Source organism: Vicugna pacos, chromosome 16 (genome assembly GCF_048564905.1).
Source record: "Vicugna pacos chromosome 16, VicPac4, whole genome shotgun sequence".
In the NCBI taxonomy this organism is placed as follows: Eukaryota; Metazoa; Chordata; class Mammalia; order Artiodactyla; family Camelidae; genus Vicugna; species Vicugna pacos.
The window spans coordinates 35,429,544-35,446,113 of NC_133002.1; the positions used below are offsets into that span (position 1 = coordinate 35,429,544).

General features: G+C 52.8%; 3 protein-coding genes across 8 annotated transcripts; 1 reads left to right on the plus strand and 2 right to left on the minus strand.

Annotated features, from left to right (window-relative positions):
* Positions 1 to 406: 406 nt before the first annotated feature.
* MRPL10 (mitochondrial ribosomal protein L10) lies at positions 407 to 8,880 on the minus strand. Of its 3 annotated transcripts, none has more exons than XM_072938860.1 (5): positions 8,740 to 8,880; positions 3,131 to 3,300; positions 2,117 to 2,281; positions 1,721 to 1,865; positions 407 to 1,378 (listed from the first exon to the last, which is right to left on the minus strand). In XM_072938860.1, the coding sequence occupies exons 2-5, from the start codon at positions 3,233 to 3,235 to the stop codon at positions 1,122 to 1,124; spliced, it is 672 nt and encodes a 223-aa protein (XP_072794961.1). In that variant the 5' UTR covers positions 3,236 to 3,300; positions 8,740 to 8,880; the 3' UTR covers positions 407 to 1,121. The 3 variants fall into 3 exon arrangements, with proteins under 3 accessions (XP_072794961.1, XP_006214275.1, XP_031541940.1); XM_006214213.4 differs by lacking the exon at positions 8,740 to 8,880 and adding an exon at positions 5,578 to 5,769; XM_031686080.2 differs by lacking the exon at positions 8,740 to 8,880 and adding an exon at positions 5,001 to 5,031.
* On the plus strand, positions 5,828 to 10,683 carry LRRC46 (leucine rich repeat containing 46). Of its 2 annotated transcripts, none has more exons than XM_072938859.1 (8): positions 5,828 to 6,121; positions 6,222 to 6,327; positions 7,805 to 7,913; positions 8,701 to 8,804; positions 9,095 to 9,204; positions 9,349 to 9,418; positions 9,766 to 9,914; positions 10,187 to 10,683. In XM_072938859.1, the coding sequence occupies exons 1-8, from the start codon at positions 6,112 to 6,114 to the stop codon at positions 10,555 to 10,557; spliced, it is 1,029 nt and encodes a 342-aa protein (XP_072794960.1). In that variant the 5' UTR covers positions 5,828 to 6,111; the 3' UTR covers positions 10,558 to 10,683. The 2 variants fall into 2 exon arrangements, with proteins under 2 accessions (XP_072794960.1, XP_006214273.1); XM_006214211.4 differs by having other exon boundaries at positions 5,830 to 6,121; positions 8,758 to 8,804.
* A 524-nt stretch (positions 10,684 to 11,207) lies between these two features.
* On the minus strand, positions 11,208 to 15,211 carry SCRN2 (secernin 2). 3 transcript variants are annotated; one of them, XM_015247904.3, is made up of 8 exons: positions 14,789 to 15,211; positions 14,223 to 14,396; positions 13,783 to 13,964; positions 12,989 to 13,188; positions 12,330 to 12,545; positions 12,044 to 12,209; positions 11,770 to 11,950; positions 11,208 to 11,510 (listed from the first exon to the last, which is right to left on the minus strand). In XM_015247904.3, the coding sequence occupies exons 2-8, from the start codon at positions 14,394 to 14,396 to the stop codon at positions 11,352 to 11,354; spliced, it is 1,278 nt and encodes a 425-aa protein (XP_015103390.1). In that variant the 5' UTR covers positions 14,789 to 15,211; the 3' UTR covers positions 11,208 to 11,351. The 3 variants fall into 3 exon arrangements, with proteins under 3 accessions (XP_015103390.1, XP_006214274.4, XP_072794959.1); XM_006214212.4 differs by lacking the exon at positions 14,789 to 15,211 and adding an exon at positions 14,674 to 14,772; XM_072938858.1 differs by lacking the exon at positions 14,789 to 15,211 and adding an exon at positions 14,669 to 14,688.
* Between the last annotated feature and the right edge of the window lie 1,359 nt (positions 15,212 to 16,570).

Below are 16,570 nucleotides of genomic sequence, written 5' to 3' on the forward strand. Positions count from 1 at the left end.
CCTCCCCACATCACCGCAGTGTTCACCCAGAACCGTGCCTATCAAGGAGAAGGGCAGGCTCCTTGTCAAATGTCCTCTCTCCTTCATTAGGCACTTGCGGTTCCCCGTGACGTGGACGAGGCCTCCTACTCCAGAGCCACCAGACCATTAATACACAGAGTCCTGGCTTTCCTTCAGCTCTTTTGTTCAGAACCACCTGAGACATGCTAGCGACTGGGCAAAGTGGGCAGCTGCCTTCAAAAGGACAAGCACGTAAGAAAAGCCGTTTGCGGGCATGGGCACAGGGAAGTAACTGGCTTGGACATGGGAAGAGGAAGGATTTTCTAGGAAGAGAAGTGAGTCAGAGATGACCCTGAGAATACGTCTATAGGGAAGATAGGCTTGTAAACAGCAAAACACAGTAAAGTAAAATGCTTTTCATTTTATCATAAAGCAAGGCTCCCAAACTTTCCACAACACGGCACACCTTGAAGGCAGAGAATTAACATCCAAGCACGCCTGGGACTCTAATGAGAAAGTTCTAGTGTAGAAATCCAGGGCAGTGTCTTCAGAGCACAGAGAGCTAGTTCAATTCCCATGCTGCCCCCTACTAACAGCATGACCTTGGGCAAGGTATTTAACTCCTCCTCCCCTTGGTCTTCCTCTCTGTGAAATGGGGATAACATGTAAGAAATAAAGGAACTAGTGCATGTAAAGTGGTCAGCACAGGGCCTGGCACAGTAGGCTCTGAGCAGATGCCATTCTCAGCACAATTTCTCAGTTGAGCTATGCTGGCACTTTGGAGCCATGAAGGGACAGGCTGGGAGGCACGTGCCGCAAGAGACAATGGACAATAGAGGCTGAGGGCAATATCCTCCTCTGTTCAGCTTCTCTGCTTTGGACTTGGAGAGCGGAAAGATTGCTTCTATCGGGTCCCAGACTAGGGACAGAGATAGTGATTACGAGCCTCCATTCTGAAATGGACTCCCTCTGCATCTCTGGGTAGCCAAGAAGTTACTGCCAATGAAAGCCAGGTAACAAATGCCACTCCCCACCCCAAGTTCTCCCACATCTCTGACAGAAGACTGCACAGACAATAGGGGCAGGGTATATTTATGGGTAGGCTGGGTATAAGAGGCTGGCTATGAGTCTGGAACTGGGTCAGGAGGATCCGGCTGCTCACTGGCTGGCCCGATGGAGTCCCCCTTGTGCTGCTGTCTGATGTACTGATCCAGCAGGGCAGTCAGCTGGAGGGGCTGGTGCTGAAGCAGGGAGTGGGTCTGGGCCGCGAGGAGGGTGAGTCCTCCTACCAGCTCCCCCTGTGCCACGGCCAGGCTGGGAAGCTTGGAGTAGTTGATGAAGCCCTGCCTGCTGAGGATGGTGTCATCAATGCAGCCACCTGGAAGAACACGGCATCAGCTAGGGTCCCACAAATGCTTTTCTTCTCCGAAAACAATGGTTCAACCCTAGGCATTTGCTCTCCACTGCCATGCTCCACCTCCCGGCCTTCTGCCAAATCTGATTCCCACTTGTGCCCCGCCCCGCTCCCACTGTTTGGGATCAATCCCCTCCCCTCCTTCCCTTACATAATAAGTCTGGCCCAACTCCCACTAAGTCACTGTTTCCTAAACTCTTGAAGAATCCTGGAGTATACGTGTGTTAGTGGGGAAGATATTGTAAACACAGATTCCTGCCCACTTGTCTTCATCCTCACCCCCAGCCGGCAGGGGTGCCTGCTCACCTAGCAGTGGCAGGAGAGGCACACCCTTCAAGATTCGCACCATCTCCTTAACCTTGGGCTCCTCACTGACCAGCAGCAAGTTGTGCCCCACAAAAAGGGGCAGCAGGTTTTGGTACTTGGAATCTTCCAGGAAGGGCTTCAGGATCTGGAATGGCAGGAAAGAAGGGCTTATTGGAGATAAATGGGAGGAAGAGCCGCCCACCTTGGTCACGGGCCACAACAGGCTGACGGCGCAACCCAAGGGTCTCCTCAGCCCTTAACTGCAGTTTAGGCACCGGACTAGAGGGTTGCCGTGGAGGGGAGGAGTCAGGAGTGTGATATCTATGGAGATGCTGGTGTCTGAGTGGGCAGGGATAGGGAAATACGGGCAACCCACACCCAAGGGCTGCTCCCTACCTGGTTGGGGAAGATCTTCATCAAGATCCTGTGTTTCCGCAGCTGGTGCCGTATGAGAATCTTGTCCTCTGCACTCAGAGCCACATTCTGGCAGACAGCTATCATTCGGTTGTCTTGGAAAACTGCTGCTATCTCCCGACGGAGGAGCCGGACAAGGCCCGTCTCCTGAAGTCAGGAAGGGATGATCAAGGGGATATAAGCTGCCTCTTCTCCTCGCATCCAGCTCCCTCAGGGGTGGGTGCTGGAGCTTCCAGTGATGCCCAAATGTGGGCTAGATCCATGTACAGGCAGGATAGTTGGACCCCTGACTCTCAGAGACATGTTCTGTCTCCCACTCTGTGCTTTCATTTCCATTAGCTAATAGCAGTCTTTAGAGCAGTGGTTTTCAAACCTGAGAACACTCAGTGCCCCTGAACAGGGCATAAGTCTGACCCAGTGAACGTTTTTTTGACAATAATGTTCACAAAATTACTTTAATTATTCCTCTGACACTGTACTCATGTTGAATTATTTTACCAATCATAAATACAAGATTATTCTTTTGCAGTGTTAATTCAAAACTGTGGCAATGTCACAGAATAAGACTTCAATGCTATTTCCTGAAGTTGAGAACTTGTGGACCTGAGAACCACCATAAAGTTACCATTTCTCCACTGGTCTTTCTGTTCTTTTTCAAGGACAAAAAACCTAGTATTGTTCCTCTAAGAAACCATGGAAACTTCAAGACAGGAGCAAAGGTCTTCCCTACCCCTACCTGAAGGGATAGTTTTCACACATACATTTTTGGAGACAAGAATGAAGAAAATCCAGGAGGCCCATCCAATCCAGAGTTCAAAAGGCTAATGCAAAATCAGGTGCAGATCTCATGTTAAAGTATCTGGACTATAGAGTCAAAGTGGGAAAGTAATCATGTGGATGACGATGTCCTAGAGAGCTACTTCATTATGGCCAAAGGACAAGCTTACTTTAATCCACCAGCCCACCACTAGGTGACATGCCCAGTCTCCTCCTTACCTCCTTTGGGGGGCTGGGAGGGGGTGGCAGGCATCTTGGGTTGACAGCAGGTTTTGGGGGGATATATTCAGTCACAGCCATCAGCTTCTGCCGTTCAAAGTGCATCACACGATGGTGGCGGGTAACAGCCTTGGAGCCACAGCGGACAGTCTGGAGGGTGGGCAGCCGGCCTGGGAGGAGAAACGACAATATGGTGAGATGCAGTCTCTTGGAGACCTTAGTGTGCCCTGGAAAGGGAAAATTCCCATCCTCTGGGCAGAGACAACCACAGCCCACAGAGCTAGCCTCAGCACTGAGTGGGACAAGGAATTTGTCTGCTAGAAATCCTGAATTCCCCAATCTTCTCTTCTCTTTCATGGGTAACCTTAGCTCAGTTGCTTGATCCTTGGAGGCTCCCATTTCTCCAGCACTTTTTTATGCAGAGATGAGGGAAAAATGAGAACAACAAAGGAGAAAGTATTTTGAATACATTTTTAAAAGGAGGAGAGAGTCGAGCAAACTTTTTCTTAAGTGACCAAACAGTAAAAATGTTAAGTTTAAGAGCCATATGGTCTGTCATTACTACTCAACTCTGCCATCATATCATGGAAGCAGCCACAGACAATATGTAAATAAACAGACGTGGCTATGTTCCAGTACAACTGTATGTATCAAAGATGGTGACCAGCCCTGCCATAATTTGCCAACCCCTGGTTTGAACCAGTAGTTTTCAAAGTGTGTACCACCATCACCCTCAAACCAATATGAGTGGAGGCCAACTAATAGTGTTTTTTTGTTTGTTTGTTTGTTTTTAAATTTTATTTTATTGAGTTATAGTCAGTTTACAATGTTGTGTCAATTTTTAATAGTGTGAAACAAGCCCTCCAGGTGATGCCGATGCCAGCTAAAGTCTGAGAACCACCACTCTAGGCATTGCTCCTTCTCCCATGATTTGAAGAGGGACAAGTTACACTGTCCTCACAGCTCCCTCTCTCCATGCTTGTTTACAGGCATTGCTGGAGAGCACCTTTCAGAAGACAAGGGAGCCACTCGAAAGCCATAAGCCAAAGTGACCCCTTCATTCTCAACAAAAGGACCCAAACTAGAGCTTCCCACTTTCAGCCCTTCCCAAGACTGGGATGGGATCTCAGGAAAAGGTTCAGCCAGAAGGTGGCTCTCTCGGTCAGAGACCATGGAGATTTGCTGGGGTGAGAGGTTTTTTGCCAGTGGCCACAAAACCTAACTCTTAAGAACAAAGCTTTAGATCGGATGGAACCACATTTTTCAAAGTGTTTTCTAGTTTTATTGAGATATAACTGACATGCATGAATCCAGATTTTAATCTCTCTTCTGCCACTCACAAGCTATAACCTTGACCAGTCACTCAACTGATCTAAACTTGAATTTCTCCACCTGTAAGGAGGGGAAGACAATGCCCTCTTCTTAGAATGCTTTCAAGGTTTAAACGAAATAATACATGTCTCTGTTACTGTGTCTGGCCTATATTACATACTCAAAATCATTCATTAAACACTTATCTACAGCATGTCTTATGTAGAACAGATAAACAATACTGTACAGCACAGGAAAATATACACAAGATCTTGTGGTAGCTTATAGCGAAAAAAATGTGACAATGAATATATGAATGTTCATGTATAACTGAAAAATTGTGCTCTACACTGGAACTTGACACAACATTGTAAAATGACTATAACTCAATAAAAAAAAGTTTAAATAAATAAAGATATGAACAAAAAATGTAATTGGGGAACTGTGACATATATATGAAACATGAAATTTCCAGAGTTCATTAAATAAACTTAATGTGGCTTTTCACTCCAAAAAAAAAACCCCACCAAAAACAAAAACCCACATATCTACAGCATACCTACTCATGTCAGGCACCATGCCACTTGCTGGCTATGCTGAATGAACATGGTTGTGCCTTAATGGAGTTTAATTGAGGAAACAAGTAAACAAATGCAAAATTACAAGATTGTGATGAGGCAAAGGGGTCAATAAACAGAGTGCGAGACACAGACTTAATAGGGGAAACCTGCTTTGCAGAAGGTGGCCAAGTAAGGCCTGAGATGCCATTTAGGCTGAGACCTTAAGAAGGGAACATAGCACCGAGGTCAAGGCGGGGCGTGGTCCAACCAAAGGAATCTCTGGAGGCAGAAAGCGCTGGGTGATGGGTTAGAGAAACCCCAAACAAGGCAGAGGGACTGCGGCCTAGAGAATAAATACTGTGGTTGTCGCTGACGGTTCCGCTGTGTTGCTATTATTACTAGATTCTGGAGTCCCAGGGAATTAGATGGGGAAAGGAGGCCGGTGATCTAGCTGGGGTCGGGGTTATCGGGAGCTTTCCGGGGTCAGAGATCTCGGGAGGGGATCAGTAGTAGAGGTGGGAGACGAGTAGAGAGCACAGGCCGGAATGCGCCGTGAAGATATGGGCCACTCCTTACCCGCCTGGGGCAGGAGACCACCTCGCAGCATCCCAGCCACGGTCGCAGCCATCGTCACCGGAAGAACCGCCGTGAGCGTGGCGAGACGGAAGGAGCTACGGATTGTGGGGAAGCCCTGGACCGGAAGCAGAGGGCGGGGCCGCTGGCTGGAGCAGTAATCCGCATGCGCTGAGTCCTGCGTCAGCGAGCCGGCCCCCCCCCAACCCCGTGCCCTACTTGGCGTCCGGTCTCTTAGCAACGACGTTAGACTCTAACCGTTCTTCCCAACCGCAGGCACTGCTGTCAACCTACAGTCTCCCTGGTGGCGGCCAGCAAGTCCCCTCTACGCCCCTAAACTCCAGACCCTCCATTTCAATTTACTTTCGTCTTCTACCCTACCCCCAACAATTGGCTCTGAACCAACCCGTTTCCTTTGTCCTCCAATTTTCTGAGCTTCTCCTCATACCGGCCTGGGTTCCGCCATTCCCAGGAGCTGCCCAAGCTGCTCTGCTCCTCTTTGTTCCAATCCTGCCCCAGGCCAGCAACTTTTAGATCATGCCTGGAGGTGAGTAGGAAAGTAGGATGGTGGATCGAACAGCTGGATGACAGTAGAGTCTCTCCTTCAAGAATGAGGAAATGTAACAATTTGACTCATCTTTTCACAGCTGAGCTTGCCCAGAGTCCGGAGGAAGGCAGCAGGTGCATTACGGAAGCCCTTATCACTAAGAGGAACTTGGCCTTCCCTGAGGATGAGGGTCTGTCAGAGAAGATGTGAGTGCACAGGGGAGGAAAGGGTGCTGGAAGAATGAAACACACAGGATGTCAGCAGTCCACTGAGCTGTACTCATTTGTCAAGTTATCTTTGTCCCTCTCTTTACTTACTCCACACATTCAGTCAGTAACAATGTCCAATTGATTCTCCCTCCTTAAAAATTTATTCTATTTCTTTTTCACCATGCCCACTCAGTTGTTTTATTTATTTTTTCTTTTTTTGGTGGGGGGAGGTAATTAGATTGACTTATTTATTCTTAGAAGGGGTACTGGGGATTGAACCCAGAATCTCATGCATGCTAAGCATGCGCTCTACCACTTGAGCTATACCCTCCCCCAACCACTCAGTTGCTTTAAATAAGGGTCTTAAATGTCATCACCTCTCAACAGACTCCTTAGTCTCCCTGCCCTTGAAAGTGATCCTTTTAAATGACAAATCTGGCAGAACCTTCCTTGGCTCCCTAGTACCCCCAGCATAAAATCCAAACACCTTAGCATGAGTTGACCTCTGTTGCCTTTTTAGCTTTATTTCTTGCCACTCTCCACAAGTGTGCAATTCCCCTAAGACCCTATGTTCTCACACCTGGGCACCTTACTACCCAGAGTGGTGCTGGCGGGGGTGGCAGGGGAGTAGGGGGCAGCAGCAGCATCACGTAGAAGCTAGTTAGAAACAAAGAATCTCAGACCCACCTACTGAATCAGAATCTGCATTTTAACAAGAACTTCCCCCCCAATGTATTCATGGGCACATTAAAGTTCAAGAAGGGCTGGATTCATACATACTATGCCTTCTACTTGAAATGCCTTCTCCTCATCCTACCTCACCTTCCTGGCTAATGCCTACACATGTCACCTCCTCCAGGAAGTACTCCCTGATCCCCCTAGTCTGAACTCAGTGTACAGTCCTTGTCTGCGCTTAGTCCCTTGCACTTGTCTCTGACACCCACTTGTCATAGATGTTTGGGCTCCTTCCCTAATAGTGATAGGCAAAGACTGTCATTTTTCTCTAGTGAGCACTCAGTAAATGTTGTGGAATTAATGAATGGGTGAAGGAACAAGTGATTTCCCTTCCATGGACCACTGAGAAGGGAGGTGAGGAAGGATCTTCCTGCAGAGATTGTCTCCTCTCTGTCTCACTTGTTGCCTCCCTCACCCAGGCTGGCTTGAGGAAGTCTTCTCCCTCTCTCTGATTCTCTCCAGGAACCATAAGCTGCCATCACCCAGTTTCCCAGTCCAAGGGCCCTTACTCCCTTCTCACTCTGATCCCTTCTGGGGCTACTGACAGAGACCCAGGTCTCCATGTCAACCCAGTTTCACGACCTGGACCCAACCTCATGAGTTAAGCAGGTGTCCCTGACATCTGATCAGAGTCACTGAGCCATCCACCCCTCTTTAAGACACCATCCCCTCCATCTCCCTGCTAAGACACCACAGAAAGTGGCCCTCTGTCACACCACTCTGCTGATTGTTTGCCCAGGTTTCACACGCTTGCTGAACTGCAGACTGTCCGCCTGGATCGGGAGGGAATTACCACTATCAAGAACCTAGAGGGCCTCCAGAATCTTCACAGCCTCTATCTGCAAGCGGTAAATTCTTGCCTCCTGCCCTTTTTCCTCCCTGTGGAGGTGACTCTATCCCTTGTGGGCCAGGTCTGTCTATAATCTGAAAAGAGCCAACCAGGTCATCTTGCCCACTTCCTAGTGTTCAGGCAGGCAGACCTTCACTGAAACTGTTTTCAGATCAATCAGGAATCCTTCTGAATTGAAAGACCAGTCCTCCCAAAAAAGATCCTGACCATGCTCTTGAATCACTATTTTTTGTTGAACATGTCTCTTGTTCAAGAAGTCCTTCTTGTAGTCTACTCTAAATCTCTCATGCTATGTAGTTCAAATCTATTTCCTGTTTTGAAGAAAAGGAAGAGGGAACCAAGAAGCTTCCTCTGCATCCATCAGAACCTTGAAGGCTGTTTGTCAGTGGGGGTGGGGGTGGGGGTGGGCAGGTGATCTCCAGCCTCCCCCAGGTTGAATATACCCGGATTCCTGAACCTTTCCCGACAGAAACTTTACGGATCAAAGTAGTGTATGTTCGCTGTTCCCCTCTTGTGTGCAATCTACCACCAAGGCTTTTTTGATTTCCCTGTGGCCCTTGGTTTCCTCTTCTGATTTCCGGGTCACTCTTTGGTTTTGGGGTGAGCAGGGCACACCTGAACCAAGTTTAGCCAGCCCCAGATTTACACCCTTATCCACCCACCTGGAGAAAGCAAATCATCCCAAAGTAGTAACAACCAGTTCAAGGAGTGGGGTGATCATTCCCAAAGGGCCAGATCTCCAGCCTCAAGAGTAGACAGGGTCTTGGGGCTTTGTTCCTTTAAAGGGCCCCCCAACACAGCTGACCTCAGCTTGGTTTCCTCACCTCGGCTTCTTCCTGCAGAACAAGATCCAGCGAATTGAGAACCTGGCCTGCATCCCCTACTTGCGGTAAGTGGTGCCAGGGCTCCGGCAGGGTGGGGGGTGAAGAGAAGAGGGAGAATGAAGGGGAGGAAACCTGGTAATACCTGCAAAGAACTGGCTCAAGACCTCCCCACGCCCACTACCTATCAGCAGAGGGCCCCCACAAACCTAGCTCTGCTTCCATCACCCCAGAAAGCCATGTGTCCCCACTCATTATCCAGCTGCCTAGCCAGGGGACCTGGGCGCCTGGTGCTCTCCTCCCTTCCTCCAGCTGTTCTGTGATTTGGCTGTCTCTGCACTCCTCCCTTCCCCTACAGCTTCCTGTCTCTGGCAGGAAACCAAATCAGACAGGTGGAAAACCTCCGCGACCTCCCACACCTCCAGTCTCTGGACCTTTCAGAGAACCTGATAGAAGTACTGAAGCTGGGTAGGAAGCCTTTGCCCTGGCTCATGGAATAAGTTCCAGGAGGGGCCCTCCCTCCTCTCTGCCCCCCTCTCCCTGTGCTTGCACATCCTCTAGGGGGTCTGGGGGCTGTGCAGAGGGGCAGTGGTCTCCCTTTGCTATGGGCAGATGAATTCCCCGAGAGCCTTCTCATCCTCAACCTGACTGGAAACAGCTGCACCGCCCAGGATGGCTACAGGTGAGGAGGAATTGAAGGTGGGAAGAAAGGGCTGATTGGCTGAGCTCCCTCTCAGCCCACAAACCTCGGGGCACCGTCCCTGGCACCTACCTTCCCCTCCCTCACCCCAGCTCAAGTCGGACCCCTTTTTTCCCTCCCACACCTATAACGCCACCTGGAGCCAGCCTTGTTTCCCTCCCACACCCATAATGCCACCTGGAGCCAGCTCATTGGCCTGACCACAGGCCCAGCTTCCAGCTCAAGAACAGCACCCCTCCCGGTGTGGTTGCTGTGGCTTGTGTCTGCGCTCCCAGGCTCCACACCCAGGGGTGCCCACCCAGGTAGCCTCTGCTCTTTCTGCCCTACAGGGAGCGGGTGATAGAAGCCCTGCCCCTGCTCCTGTACCTGGATGGGCAGCCGGTGTTAGAGCGCTGGACCTCGGACGAGGAGGATAAAGCCTCAAGCGATGAGGACGAGGAGTTCCCGGAGCTGAGTGGCCCGTTCTGCTCAGAGCGAGGTGACCCTGCTTTCAAGGCTTGCAGCCTCCCCAGAGTTCACCCCTGCCCTGCGGGGTCTGGGAGGAGCTAAGATGGCAGTGGTGTCTGGGGAGGTGGTCCCAGGGCCAGGAGTAGTCTGGGCATGCAGGCAACTCATCCTGGTCCCGCCTCACACTCCTCCCCCTTAGGGAGAGTTTGCTCAGGAGCTCAGCCAGGGACCTCCTCCTCAGCCCAGGGGTGTTCCCGATAAGCCTTGGGTTCCATCCACCACCCACCATCCTGCCCCTCATAGGCTTCCTCCAGGAGCTGGAGCAGGATATGAGAAGGCACCGGGAGCGCAGGCAGCAGACAGCCCTGCTCGAGCATCTTTTGAGGGTGGAGACACAGCCCGCCCTCACCGACCTCCCCCCACTTCCAAGGGCACCCATGGCTGGAGACAGCAGCCCTTCCGTCACTCCCAAGCTAGGGAAGGACACATCCCCGGAGCCTGCCTCCTTGCCACAAGCCTCTTCTGCCACCAAGAAATCATGCCCTCTGGTTTCCAGGGGCCAGCAAAGCACTGTGCAGGCAGGGAAGGGGGCCAGAGCAGCCTCAGCCCCCAAAGCCCCTCTGGGGGGGGCCCCCAGCATGACTAAAACTGTAACCAAAAGAATCAAGAAATGAAGTGCAGCCCATTGCTATCAGCAAAGCCCCAGGAACACAGAGGAACAAGGGGTAGAATAGCCCCCCATCTTCAGAGCCCTCACTTGTAGCAGGAGCCTGTCCCCAATAAAGTGTCTCCAGGCCCTGCGGAGGTCTTCCACGTCACTTGGGGGCATCTCAGGGGAGGCAGTCAGTAAAGGCACCGGGAAACAGTGGCAGGAATACAGAGACTGATTCTAAAGAAAGACCAGGATCTTTCAAGAACTACCCAAGGGACTGGCACCCCGTCTCAGGCCCTACCGGGCTTCCCAGCTCCTGAGTGGGCAGGAGGCGGGCATCCCCTCATGGAGGACGCCACCTTGCGGTGGGCACATCTCACCGCCACCCCTAGGGAGTGCCCTTCCTGGGTTCAAGCCAAGAACCAAAAACTCTTGGTTCTAATTCTCCCCATGTAGCAGCCACCTGCTGTGTGCCAGGCATGCTCTTGCACACACAACCTACGCCTGGGGGCCACCTCCTCTCACAGGCCCCTTCGCGACCTTCACTGACCACCTCCAAGTCAGAAGAACGTGTTGCCCAGCAAAGCACCCAGCGGCCCACAGCCAGCTCAGGGCTGCCCTTCGCCCTCTCTTGGCTCCCCCAACCCACTGGACCTGGACACTGAAGGAGGGAAAACATGTTTATTAGGGCAAAGGCCGACCTGGCCACTCAGAACAAGGCCGAGGGGATGAAGGGATTGCTCTGGCCCACTACCCCAGGGCCCTTGGGCCCACTCCAGCCCCCTGCACCCCACCCCAGGCCAGGAGGAGCCAGGCTCAGGCATAGGCCTGGCTCTCCTTCTCCACGAAGGCCCGGAAGAAGCTGCCCAGCTCCTGGGGGGGTGGGGCCCGCTCCCCGGCCAGCAGCGCCCGCACAGCCTCCAGGCCTTCCTGCTCCAGATCCCGCTGCTTCTGCCGGAGCTGCTGCCCCCGATCCTGCCCAGGAAAGATAGAGATGAGTGCCTAGGATGGGATTCCCTCGGATTAAAGGGGGCACGGTTGCTGTCTCATAAGCAAGAGAAAGGACAGAGCACCCGACATACTACTGAACAGTTGGCTTTGAAGGGACAGACTTCTCTCCCCAGCTCTGGAGTCTTTTCTCTGCTTCTAGGTGCCCTCATATTTCCAGAGTCCCAGTTGTGGGTGGAGGGAGTGAGTCTACCCCACAGGGTTGCCCCTATTCCCTGGGCGTTACCTGCTCACTCTCCATCAGACCCAGGGCCACCTGGTGTCTGCGGTAGAGGGGGTGCCGGCGATCCACCTGAGTCTGGAATCGGGGCAGGGTCCGAACAGGGTCCTGCGCTCCAAAAGTGGGGGACATAACCTGGGGGACCTGGGCCACCCCTACGCCGAAGATGAAAGGTTTGAACACTGACCTAATGGGATCAGGGATGGAAGGATGAAGAGCTGTCACACCCTTCCATCTCCCCCACCTGGTGCGCTCTCCCCAGCCTTCCCTGCTCTCTCACCGGGATGGGTCTGGGGTGGCAGTGAGGAAGTGGACACAGGGCTGGGTGGGATCCCGGGGCAGGATGGACACCATGCTGGCCGTGGTCCGGAAACCTCCAGAGTCCATACAGATGCCACTTTCCTTGTTCCTGAGGACGCCCATCATCACCTCCGCCGTGATGCCCCCTGCCAAGGAGGACACCTTGAGGGGCCCCCAGGGCAGAAGGGACCCCTGGCCTCAGGCTAGGCCCCCCTGAAGCTGTGGGAGCGGAGAGAGGCCGGCCCCCACCCCCTCCACTCACTGACCTTGCTGTCGCTGCAGCAGCTCCCTCCCAGCCTGGAAGCGGGCCTTGGCAGCCTCCATGCGCACAGGCTGCTGGGTCAGGGAGAAGACCCGTGCGAAGTCAAAGTTGTCCTGTCCATCCCACCAGCCCTGGGCCCGGGCGTGGGGCCGGAGTTCGGGGTGCTCTGCCGAGATGTCCGTGCCGATGCTCAGCTGGTTGGAGATGTTGTGGGCCCCCTCTGTGGAGGAGATTGGGAGGTTGCTCATTTATCATTAGGCTCCTGCCCTGCGCTGGGCGCTCAGCTAGGTGCTGAGAGCACTACGGTGAAGAGAACAGACAACTCTCGTGGAGGGGCAGACAGACAAACTGATCACAGAAATAACTGAGCTTGCAGCTGTTGTGAGCGCCATCCAGAAGAGGCACCTGCTTGCGTATAAGGGACGAACCTGACCACCAGGAAGTCCAGGAATGCTCCCCAGAAGAAGCGGCAGCCTGGAGCACAAGAGGACTCAACCAAGCGACAGGGGAGGATAAGTTCCCGCTTGGGCTTATTTCCCATATCCCTGGATGCCCTCGACACCCAAGAGGTCTGCACCTGGATTGGGCCTTCCCTGCCCCCCTACCATCCCCCCCAAAACGGGAACACCTCTGGGAGGCAGGCCCCAGAGCCAGGGCCCTCACCCTGGATCCTCTGCGCAGCCCACAGCCTCCCCGCCGTCTCCAGCACCCACGCCTCAGTCCGGTCAGCCAGCAGGAAGGTGTTGTGGTAGCAGAATGGCGTGGGGTCCTCCCGGCAGCTGCCCCCCTGCCCGTAGCGCTCCAACAAGCCTGTGATCACGTGCAAGGCCTCCTGGGCTGAGCTGCCCCTTTCTAAAGCCAGCCTGGCACAAAGAGAGTCCAGGGGACAGAAGGGCAATGGGGTATCAGTGGCTGGTGGCAGAACCTCAGTGGACAGAAAAGGCCCAGAGAGGTTTGGTGACAGACTCAAGTCACAGAGAAAATCTGCCAACACTTGTTGTATTAAGCACACGTAGGCCAGTGGTTTTCAAGCTATGCTCTGAGGGTTTCATGAAAAGGTTTGAAACATATTCTTGGAGACAGAAGTGCCCTGAGCCCTCCAACCTCTTCAGTCAGAGCCCTTCCCCTTTCCTTGGTTTTAGAAATCAAAATTCTACATGAGACTTCATTTGAAAAGAATTTTACTTATATTGAAAAAAAAGTTTTTAAACCACTGCCTTATTTCTGGGCCAGCAGAGGCCCAGAGGTGGCCACATTCGGGAGCTCCTTCACAGACTGTGGAGAGCAGTGGGGGGGGTGGGGAGGGGACAGGAGCAGCCTCCCTGGAGATGATAACAAAGTGGGTGGGAAGAGGGAGGCCCTTATGAACCAGTATGGAGGCAGGCAGGATGCCTGGGTCAGTACTCAGCCCCAGATTTCTGGTGCACTGAGGGGATGAGGGAGGACTGGGTCCGCACCTGAGTAGATCCATGCCCAGCAGGGCTTCCCCCTCCCCAACTGGCTCCTTGGTCCACACCGCCTCGTTGCCGATGCAGACACCATGTTCATTGGCACCCATCTCAGCCCCCCACAGCCAAGAAGGGCGGCTCAGGATCACAGCATGGGTCTTTGACACCTGTTCCACCTCAATGTAGGTGCACTGAAGATAAGGAAGGAGAAACAGAGAGTTCACTCAGAAAGGGGGAGTTACTTACAAAATGGTGGTGCGGTGCCAATCACCTTACACAGCCCTTTGAGGAAGGTCTTTATTGTTCCCATTTTACAGATGAGGAAACTGAGGTCGAGTGAGGCTAAATAATAGATGGCAGCTTCCCAGGTGTGGGGAGCACAAGAAGAAGGTCTTAGAAGAATGCCCACTTCAGCCATACCTCCCAGCACCCTGTAAGGCCTAACCCACCTGGAGCCGGCTCCCAGGGGCGTGAGTTCCTGCTGGTACAAACAACACCTCCTGCACCTCATCCCGGGGCCGGTCGGAGTTCTTGGCAAAGATCACGGCTGGAATGGCCGAGGCTGGGGGCACTGAGACAAAACAGTCGCAGGAACATGGGGTTCCAGGGCTCCACGATGCCATCTGGGGAGAAATGGGGACGAATATGTCCATCTCATGCCACTTCTCCACCATCCTGGCCAGGGCACGGCCCTAGGGAGCCCCTTTCCCAACACGTGCAGATACTCAGGGAAGACACTGCCGTTGAGTTTTGGACTCTCAGCACCGCAAGCATGCCGGATGCGCGGCGAGCGCAACGGAGACACCCCCTCTCCCTCCAAGCTCTAGGCTAGGAAGTCAGCAAGCAGGCGCAGACCGCATGCTCCGAGGACCCTGCCCTGCGTCTCCCTCGCTACCTCACCCCTCTCCAAGAGTCCCACGCCCCTCTTCCATCCATGCTTTCTCGCTTCCGCAATACTGCATGCCCCTCATCCTCTCTCCCTCCAGGGGCCCCTCTTAATCCCGAGAGCCACTACCTCTGCTTAGGGTCAGGTCCGTCCCAAGGGGCGGAGGCTCCTAGGTGACCTGGAAGGCTTTGGCCCCGGGGGCGGAGCCGGAACTGAGCTTCTGCAGTTCCTCCACTTTCCACCAGGGCGCGCGCCAGCACCACTTCTTGGAGCGGAGCGGCCTTCCAAGTCCTGCTGGCTGCCTGCCTTGCCCGGGCGCCGCTTTCAGGCCGGATAAAGTCTGTGGCGAATCCGCGGGGCTTCTCCAATGGAGTCACTGTCAGGAGCCGGGACTGGAGGTGTAAAGGAGCCCACGTGAAAAGGGAAGAAAGAAAAACCTGGGTTGATTTTTTATGACCGGGAACTGCTGGAGCATCTGGAGGTTAAGGAAGAACCTCAGCTACTTGTGTCCTGGTTTGAATAACAAATGCTCAATTCCAGGCTGGTGCCCCTCCCCCTCCATCTCCCACCTCCCACTCCCCAACCCCTCAGAAATAAGATCTGTAAGAATGTTGACAGGCCAGGAGGTATAGGGATAATTTAAGTTAATGCATTTTTTTTTAAGGCACGGAAGCACAAAATCCACCTGAACCCCAAAAACCCAATTCCGCCCCACAGTGCTCAAGCTCATTGGAAGTTAGCTTTGAAAGGAAATTTGGAAATTTCTAGTTCAAAGATTTGCCACCTTTATGTATAGTAAAACTGAAACAGCAAAGGAGAAGTCTTGGCCAAGGGGGCACAGATCGGTGTGGAGGTGGGCTCTGATCCCAAATGTTCTGCTTTCCGGGTCATTTTCCCCTATGAAGAAGATCCCCATAACCAGCATTTAAGCAAATGCATATCACAATCTTTTGCTCTAGGGAGCCCTCCACGAATGGGGGGAGGGGAGACCCAGCAGAATATTTCTCCCACATCCACCATGCCAACCAGTCAAGGCTGTTGCCCAGAGCCCTGGCCACAGCATCCCAGCATGTGGTCATCCCTGGAAAGGGAATGAAAGCAGAGGCCGGCGCTTCCCCAGGAGGCAGGCTGCAGGCAAGAGAGCTGGGTGATGGCCAGGGGTAACCTGCCAGATAAGGCTGTTGGAGCATCTGAAATCTGAGATATTTTCTGATTGCCTCTACGTAAACAAGGCTGATTCCCAAGAGTATGCTGTCTGCAGGGAGATGGGCTTCACTTTCAGAAAGGGGACGGCCACTTGCAGAGAAGATTGACCTGGAAGCTGGGCTGGAGGCAGAGAAGACCACTACCTGGAACTCTGCAGACTAACATTTCCTGCTGCCCCTACTGTGGCTCTGCTGGTCTCTTCCAGGTCACTGTACCCGCGAGGGCCTCAGTTTTCCCAATAGCAAAAGAAGGCATTGGACTAGATCAGTGGTTCTCAACCACTGTCGGGTGAGGAGGGATTGTTTTTCAGCCACACAACTCACAACTCCCACTGCACAACACGTACTTGAATACTTTTCTTAAAGTGTTCGAAGTTTACCAGCATCAGCATTATCCAGAAGGTTTTTCAAAATGCAGAATCTTGGGCCCCACCTCAAACCTTCTGAATTGGAATCTGCATGTTAACAAGACCGCCAGGTGTAGCCTGAGAAGTGCTGCTCTACTGCAGCACCCCCAGGGGATATAATTTGGTGGGATTTGGGGGAGTGAATTGGGGCATCTGGAAAAACTCCATTGGTGATTCTAATGTGCCCTCTGCCGGGGTGGGAACAGCTGGACTATTTGATTCCTGAGATTCTTTTCAAATCTACACTGCTAAGATATTGAGCAGTCAGATTCACTATGATTAATGGGAAGTGAAGGCTG